The following is an 8958-nucleotide window of genomic DNA, read 5'->3' as shown; positions in this document are numbered from 1 at the left end:
TGGCTCAGCCTGTAATCCCGTGCCTTTGGGAGACTGAGGTGAGTGAATTGCCTGAGCCCACAGGTTCAAGACCCACCTGGGCAGCGAGACCTCATCTCTCCAATAAATCAAAAATCAGCCAGGCGTGGTAGCGCGTGCCTGTAGTTCCAGCTGCTTGAATGTCTGAGGTGGAAGGATCGCTGGAGCCCAGCAGGTCGAGGCTGCGGTGGCCGGAGCGGCCACTGCACTCCAGTCTGGGCGACAGAGTGAGACTCCAACTCAAAAAAAAAAAAAAAAAACCTCCTAAGAAAAGTGTTTTGTTTTCCATTATGTTTATTCAATGGAGGGATTGTGCTGTAGCAAGGTAGAAGACAAATTGAGACATTTCATTGCATTAAGTTTTGTGTTCTTTTCTATTGTAGGAAAAAGAATTCTGGTTTTAAATGGAGGCTATAGAGGAAATGAAGGCACCCTTGAATCCATCAATGAGAAAACTTTTTCAGCTACTATCGTCATTGAAACTGTAAGTTTGTACAAACATAGAAATTTCAAAATGCTTTAAAAATGTCCTGTAGTTCTTTTTAATTGGATTGGTTTGTTATAGTTTAGAATGTGGGTTTTTTGTCTTCTCTTTTATTTGGAAATCTGTATGTTTATTTTCTCCATTGACACTGCGATTGCTTAAGTGTTGTTTTTTCTGATTACCAAGGAAATGTTTTCTCGTTGTATAAAATCTGAAGCATAATTTAATTTAAATAATTCTAAAAATTATCCATATCCCCCAGCTCAGTGATAACCCACATAATTTTCTGTTTTTTTGTCTTTATAGTTTATAAAATTGTATACAATATACAATATATACAGTTTTTTATCCTGCCTTTTTTTTCCCTCACATTTAATACAAAGATTCAGTTTGGCATAATAAAATTCGTGAGGAAAGAAATATAGTCATAGTTAATAGGGAAGGCACCACAGAGATCAACCATTTTTTAAAATGTCCCCCCTCATTCCTAAAGGATTTAAGAAAGCGGTAATTTAAGTCAGGTACAGTGATTCGCGCCTGTAATTCCAGCACTGTGGGAGGCGGAGGCGAGAGGATTGCCTGAGCCCAGGGATTGGAGGCCAGTCTGGGCAACTTGACAAGACCTCATCTCTACAATAAATCAAAATATTAGCTGGGCATGGGTACACACCTGTGGTCCCAGCTGCTTGGAAGACTGAGGCAAAGTGATCGCCTGAGCCCTACAGGTCGAGGCTGCAGTAGCCATGAGCGAGCCACTGCACTCCAGCCTGGACAACAGAGTGAGACACTGACTCAAAAAAAAAAAACCAAAACCGGTTGCTTTACATAAACTGTAAAGGAAAAAAGGAAAGGGAATTCTTATCTGACAATGAGGAATGTATCAGTTTGACTAAGTTAACAGACTGAGTTCTTTCTTCCTGTTTTTCTCTCTGACTTGATCAGTATAAGGTGATGGGAAGTCTGATCTTTCCTTAACAGGTGGATGATCCTTCCCTTTCGGTTTCACGGTTCTATCAGTGTAGATCCTGCTTCACATTTTCATCCAAAGGAAACACAAAACCACTGATCACTGTTAGGACACAGTAAGCTCCATCCCGATGGTGCTGGTCAGTGTGCCTGAAGCCCATCTAGAGCTCACTGTGCCTCCTCCCTGTGACCCCACAGTCTCACCTTCTTTGGAGCGCAGGCCCGTGCTGGGATCGCATATCGGAGCAGACCACGTACAGAGCCGCTCTGTTGGCTGCAGGACAGCACGTCTTTCCAGAGGAGGAAATCCACCTCCTAAGTTTTATTTTTCTCTCTTTTTTTAGCCCACCCTACTTTTAAAAAAAAGAAAAATTCTGTGTTTTTCTGTGCATGTATCTGTGTCTTTTTGTCCTGGTATTTTTCCCAAGTCTCTTGAACTTTTCAAGTGACTTTTCTTGCTATTTTTATCATTTCTGCCATCTTAAATGTTAGTATCAGTTGTAATCTTTGAAATGTACATATTTGCTAAGCAGATTTTTGATAGGTGATCAACAGTTCCTAAGCAACCTCCGCTTTTCAGCTGTTTGCCTGATGACCCCAAATGTCTGGCTGCCTTCTTATTTTCCAGATTTTTAGTTATCAGAAAAGTATAACTGACCTTAGACCACCAAGCTTGATGATGAAAAATTCAACCTGGGTCATACTTTATCTAGGAACTTATTTCCTTTACATATAATCATATTAAAAGAATGACCTTTTTTTCAAGTTTTTTTGTTTGTTTGTTTGTTTTGGCTAGGCATGGTGGCTTATGCCTGTAATACCAACACTTTGGGAGGCAGAGGCAAGAAAATTACTTGAGCCCAGGGGTTCAAAACCCGCCTGGGCAACTTGGTGAAACCTTATCTCTACAAGTAAAAAAAAAAATCAGTCCGTCACGGGCCTGTAGTCCCAGCTAGAGTCTGTTGCCCAGGCTGAAGTACAGCAGCATGCTCACAGCCACCATAGCCTCCCAAGTTGCTGGAACTGTAGGCAAGCGCCACCATGCCCAGTTGATTTTTTTTTTCAATCTTTTGTAGAGATGAGGTATTGCTATGTTGCCTAGGTTGGTCTCGAACTCCTGGACTCAAGCAGTCCTCCCGTCTTAGTCTTCCAACGTGTTGGGATTACAGGCGTGAGCCACTGTGCCCAACCATAGAGTGTTTTTAAAATTCATAGCTGTATAGAAATATCGATTACCATATAGCTCGAGGGCATGGGAAGGGGTCTTTTGGCAAGCTCTGTGGCCTGGTCTGTCCGTTGTAGCCCTCAAGTCCATGTGCCCCTTAGTGCTGTGTCTTTTCTGTGGTCCATCTGTGACACCACTGTTATGTCCACATGTCCAACCCAGCCACGCTAAGTGTCCCTCTGGCCTATGAACCTGTGTCTGCTCGTCCGTGTGCTTACTCATGAGCCCTGTGCCTGTTTCATGTTCTGTGTCGTGTGACCCTGTGCCCCGCTGCCCAGGGTGCCGGTGTGGCCTGGGTCCATCGCCCTGTAGCCTGGCCCAGTCCCAGTCCAGTGCCTTCCACCCTGCCCTGGCCTACCACAGCTGCCTCTGGGCCTCGGCCTGGCTTCACCGCATTCCAGGGGCTGCATGCCCCCTGCTTCTACCGCCACTGGCCTTAACTGGCCCTCAGGCCCTCCCTCCGCCCAGGACAGGGTGGCACCCGCCACTCTCAGGACCACCCTGCCAAGGCAGAATAAATCGGATCCTGTCACAGAAAAAAAAAAAGAAATATCAATTACCTTAATGGCATTTTAGGGGTATGGAAGAGATAAATTTGTATCCATAGTATGGTGTCTTTTTTTGTTTTTTAATTGCATGTGTGTTTTTAACCTGTTCTTAAATTATTCTAATTTGTAGGGGCCTTTAAAAGGACGCAGAGTGGAAGGAATTCAATATGAAGACATTTCTAAACTTGCCTGAGTTTGAAAATTTAACTACATATTAAAATCCAAAAGCATCAAATTGGTGTTCGCCAAGGCGTTAAGAGTCTCTACTGTGTCAGGGTATTCCTTTTGTATAAAAGAAACAGATTTTTGAAAATAGTACTATATAGTTGTTCAGCTAAACTTATAAAAAATTTAATTATGTCTCATGAATTATCATAACTATGTAATTTTATCCTTGTCATGTTTCCTTCGTTTATAATTTACTTGATTTTTTATCTTCATTAAAGAACGTTACTGTAAAGTGTTTTATATAAAACAATTTAGGATCATATAATTGGAAGAAATCTGTCATACATTCTAAATTTATATTTTCAGTGGTAGAGTAGTAAAACTGAGCTATGAATGTAAATTTAAAAAATCAACCTATACATATAATCCTTTATTGTGACACAATTCATAGACCACACGAGCCACTCATGTAAAGTGTACACTTCTGTGGTCTTAGATACTTACAGAGCCGTGTAGCCATCACCACTGTCTGACTTTAGAACATTTTCTTTACCCTCAAATGAAAGCTTGTACATAGTCAGTCCTTGTTTCCCCTCTGCCCCAGCCCTAGGCAGTCAGTAATCTACTTTCTATATCTATGGATTTGCCTGTCTGGACATTTCTTATAAATGAAATGATATAATGTGTCATTGTCTATGACTGGCTTCTTACACTTAGCTAATGTTTCCCAGGTGTGTCTGGGTTGTGGCATGTAGGAGCGCTTCCTTCCTTTTTATTGCTGAAAAATGCCCATTGTGTGGATATACTGTGTTTCGTTTATCCTTTCAGCAGTTGATGAATGTTTGAGCTGTTTTACTTTTTGGCTGCTGCGGACATCCACGTACAGGATTTTGTGTGAACACATGCGTTTAAATAAGTAGAGCGGTCTATTATTTTGGGATGCAAAAGCCAGGAGATGCACCTCACACTTGCTTATGCCAAAGGAAACAAAGGATGCTTATAGTTGACGTAACTGAAAGGAACAGACACGAGCGGCAGGGACAGGAGGACCCGAGCGAATGTCTCACCAGGGCGTATTCTCTCCCTCCTTTCTCCCTCCCTTCCCCCCTCAGTTGATGTGAGACCTATGCAAACACTTAAGTGTCAGATACAAAGCCTGGCACATAGTGGGTGTTGCATACATGGTCGTGAGTGGCAGTACCAGGAAATGGAGCCCAGCCGTTGAGCCTGATCCAGTGAAGTCTGACCTGGAGAATTCCAGCGAGGAGAATGGCTCTCCCCGAGACCAGAAGATGGTGACTCGCATATGCCCTCCCCAAGTCCATACGTTTGGAATCCACTCAGTGGTTTTCTTCAGAGGAATGTTTCACGTCTGCCTCCCGCATTTAACTATATTCCCCAACATCTTCCTGAAATTATCTCAGAATGAGAAAATAGCCTACTTGGGGCTAAAGTCAATAGAGCATATCTGAAGCATAAAAATTTGATACTAGATTTGAGAGCAACTTATTCTTCTCAGTCTGTAGACCCCGATAGTAGTTAAGCAAAATGACTGCGGACAACTAAAATCTAGTCTTATGTTGAGTTTTATTTTTGAGTCAGGGTCTCGCTCTGTGGCCCAGGATGGAATGCAGTGGTACAGTCACGGCTCACCTCGGTCACAACGTCATGAGGCTCAGGTGATCCTTCCACCTCAGCCTCCCAAGGATCTGGGACTACGGGCACATGCCGCCACACCCAGCTAACTTTGTTATTTTTTGTAGAGACGAGCTCTCGCTATGGTGTCAGGGCTAGTCTCAAACTCCTGGGCTCCAGCAATCCACCCACCTCGGCCTCCCAAAGGGCCAGGGTTACAGGTTACAGGCGTGAGCCGCTGCACCCAAGCTTTCTTTTTGGCACTGAATAATATTCTGTTGTCTGAGTGCACCCACCGCTTATTTATCTACTCACCTACTGAAGGGCATCTTGGTTGCTTCCTAGTTTTGGCAATTAGGAATAAGGCTGCTGTAAACATCCGCGTGCAGGTTTTTGTTGGACATAAATTTTCTTTTTTTTTTTTTTGAGTTGGAGTCTCACTCTGTCGCCCAGACTGGAGTGCAGTGGCCACTCCCGGCCACCGCAGCCTCGACCTGACAGGCTCCGGCGATCCTTCCACCTCAGCCTTTCAAGTAGCTGGAACGACAGGCGCGCGCTATCACACCTGGCTAATTTTTGATTTATTGCAGAGATGAGGTCTCGCCAAGTTGCCCAGGCAGGTCTCAAACCCACGGGCTCAGGCAGTCCACTCACCTCAGCCTCCCCAAGCGAGGGATTACGGGCTGAGCCACCGAGCCCGGCTAGAAGTAAGTTTTCAACACATTTGGGTCAATGCCAAGGAGCAAAATTGCTGGGCCCTGTGGTAAGAGTATGTTTAGTTTTGCGAGAAACTGTCAAACTGTCTTCCGAAGCGGCTGTGCCATGTTTCAGTCCCACCAGCCATGAGTGGGAGTTCCTGTGATTTCACATCCTCGCCAGCCCCTGGTGGAGTCAGTGTTCTGGGTTGCGGCCAGTCTTAGAAATAGGTAGTGGTAGCTTGGTGTTGTGACTTGCATATTCCTGCTGACATAAGATGTGGGACATCTTTTCATATGCTTAGTTGCCTTTCTTAAGTCTTCTTGGGTGAAGTGTCGTCTCAGGTCTTTTGCTCATTTCTTAAATTGGGTCGTTCATTTCTTTATTGTTAGATATTAAGAGTTCTTTGTCTGTGTTGGGCCATCGGTCTTCATCACATGTCTTTTGCAAAGATTTTCTCCCAATCTGTGAGTTGTCTTCTCCCTTTTTTTGTTAAAGCTATTCCTTTTTTAAAAATCAACTTGCATGAGGTCAAATTAAATTATTGGCATTGCTGTGCTGGAAGACCAAATTTGTCATTGGAATGCCATCAAATCCCATGGCTTTATTTGCTGACTTTCCCCTGGTCTTCTGGCATCTACTTCTGATAGTTTTTTTTTAATCAATTTTTGCCGACGTGAGTTGAGTCAAACTTATTCAGCAAACACTGAGTGCCTTCAGTAGGTAGGCCACTGCCCTAGATGCCGTAGACTCAAGGTGTGTGATATGGGAGTTGTCAGCGTTCAGGGATAATCAAATGAAGTGACAGGCCAGTAAGAAACTTGATCATCGGAGCAGCTCATTAAGAATCCCAGCACTTTGGCCAGACTCAGTGGCTCAGCCTGTAATCCCAGCATTTTGGGAGGCTGAGGTGAGTGGATTGCCTGAGCCTGCGGGTTCGAGACCAGCCTGGGCAACTTGGTGAGACCTCATCTCTACAATAAATAAATAAAAAATTAGCCGGGTGTGGTAGTGCATGCCTGTAGTTCTGGCTACTTGGATGGCTGAGGCGGAAGGATCGCTGGAGCCCAACAGGTCGACGCTGGGGTGACCGTGAATGTGCCACTGCACTTCAGCCTAGGCGACGGAGTGAGACTCCAACTCAAAAAAAAAAAAAAAAAAAGTCCACCCGGACTTTGCTGGACCAAAGAGACTATGAATGGATGACAGTTCATGCGTCGGTTCCTACTTTGGTAAGATGGAGTTGCAGGATTAGAACACGAGTCAACCTTGACTAAATTAGTCACTGGACTGACTGAAGTGACCCTAGAGATGTTCACTGTATAACTGAATAATCATTCCACTAAAAGGGAGCATCCTTGATTTTTCTTTTTCTTACGAGGATATTTCAGAAAAAGCCACCAAATAAACTTGCCCAGTGTGAAGTGTTAAGAAAAATAATACTAAGTTCTTACAAGATGTAAGGATTTGCATATATCCAGATAGCCAGGAAATTTTCACCTTGATGTTACCAGACCTTTGGAGTCACTTGTATCTCCTTCAGTTAGGAAAAGGCTGAAGAGAAGGTAGAATTACGTGACCCATGACCCTTGAAAGCATGTACGGTGATTTGCATAATGCCTCATACTGGTAGATACTAAAATAGCTTCCCCTTCATAATTCACTTGTATTACATGTTGAAAGAAATGTTTTAAAATTCTTCCTTTAGCTGCTTCTTCAGATGAACACTTTCCAACTGTAAGGAAACTTGTTTAACTTTCAGTAATTTAAACACAATAGTTTAAAAGTAATTTTAAAATAAGCATAAACTTGTGACTCAGGTATGATTTGAGCCAAGAATTTTTCTCAGACGTTGGCTTGCATTTTTCCCTCAGTAAGACACATGTATTTAATTGGTTTAACAGCAATTGTGCAGACTGATACTCAGAAAAAGCCTGAGCATGAGCTAGTTAAGTCCAAAAAATGATTACTATATCTCACAAACAGCACCTGTAATTCTCCAGCTGAGACTTCAATTGAATGCCAGTCTTTTACACAAAACATAATGCTGATCAACCACCAATCAGTTGCAAGATGCTCCAAAGAATGAAGAAACATACTAATGGTTGTTGTCAAGTTGTTTCCCTTCGATGCTGAGAGATGTGACACTTTCAGAAACTTACCAGGAGGTATGACTATGGTTGAAAGAAAAACACTGTATATTGCAAAATAGAAGAAAGGCTTGTGAAGATTCTCACCACAAGGAAATGATAAATGCGTGAGGTGGTGAATACCCCACCTAGCCGGACTGGATCATCATACAACATAGCTGTGTATCAGAACATTCAGTTATACTCCCAAAATATCTGCAATTACCATGTGTCAGTAAATAAATGAACTAACCAGAAGGTATCTGCAGTGGAATAATTGTTCCTTTCCGGTCATCCTTGTTACTTTGGTTCCTATGAAATCCACAATTGATTGTTCATTTATAATTCAAAATTAATTATATGGAGAAGGCATAGTTCTGCTCTCAAGAAGGATACGTGTGAACAGTTATTAATAAGATTATTTTTATAGGCAATACATTTCAAAACACTTGCTATTAGTAAAAGTTTTGATAATTTGAATCACACACATGGATTTTATTTTAAGTCTAGTTTTTTGTTGTTGTTTTGTTTTTTGCTAGGTCTCTGTTACCCAGTATCCTGCATATAAATATACGCCCTGAGATTTTCATCGTTACTTTTAAAACCACTGTATACATATAAAATACTAGGAATCAAACTAAATTTATCTAAAGATAGAAGTTTTAAATAGAAGATTTTTAACCAAGAAGCATAATTAATGATAAGAACCCACTTTTGAAGTTTGTGTTGAATATTTGCATTTTAAAATTAGTATTTTTGAAACAGGAAATGGAAAAGATAAGTGATACACTTTTCAAAAGTATATCATAGGTGACTGCTTACAGAAGAAGAAAACTGAAAGGCAGTGCCATTTGCCTCTTCACTGAGGTTATCTCACGGAAAAAAAGTTTCATAAAAAATGTACCTTACCAGGCTCGGTGGCTCAGCCTGTAATCCCACGCCTTTGGGAGACTGAGGTGAGTGGATTGCCTGAGCCCGCAGGTTCGAGACCCACCTGGGCAGCGAGACCTCATCTCTACAATAAATTTTAAAAAAAAACTTAGCTGGGCGTGGTAGCCCACGCCTGTAGTTCCAGCTACTTGGAAGGCT

General features: G+C 42.3%; 1 protein-coding gene across 1 annotated transcript in view; it reads left to right on the top strand.

Annotated features, from left to right (window-relative positions):
* The window catches only part of KIN (Kin17 DNA and RNA binding protein), a 48907-nt gene extending 44645 nt beyond the window's left edge, over positions 1–4262 (top strand). Inside the window, exons 12-13 of the mRNA XM_008073748.2 lie at positions 402–502; positions 3372–4262. Of these exons, the coding sequence (XP_008071939.1) occupies positions 402–502; positions 3372–3434 (164 nt within the window). The 3' untranslated portion in view covers positions 3435–4262. The remainder of the gene's footprint in view (positions 1–401; positions 503–3371) is intronic.
* Positions 4263–8958: the final 4696 nt, after the last annotated feature.

This window comes from Carlito syrichta, unplaced genomic scaffold (assembly GCF_000164805.1).
Source record: "Carlito syrichta isolate Samal-C Ts95f unplaced genomic scaffold, Tarsius_syrichta-2.0.1 Scaffold316052, whole genome shotgun sequence".
Taxonomy (NCBI): domain Eukaryota; kingdom Metazoa; phylum Chordata; class Mammalia; order Primates; family Tarsiidae; genus Carlito; species Carlito syrichta.
The sequence above is the reverse complement of the archived record's forward strand: the minus strand, read 5'-3'. Positions and strand labels throughout refer to the sequence as shown.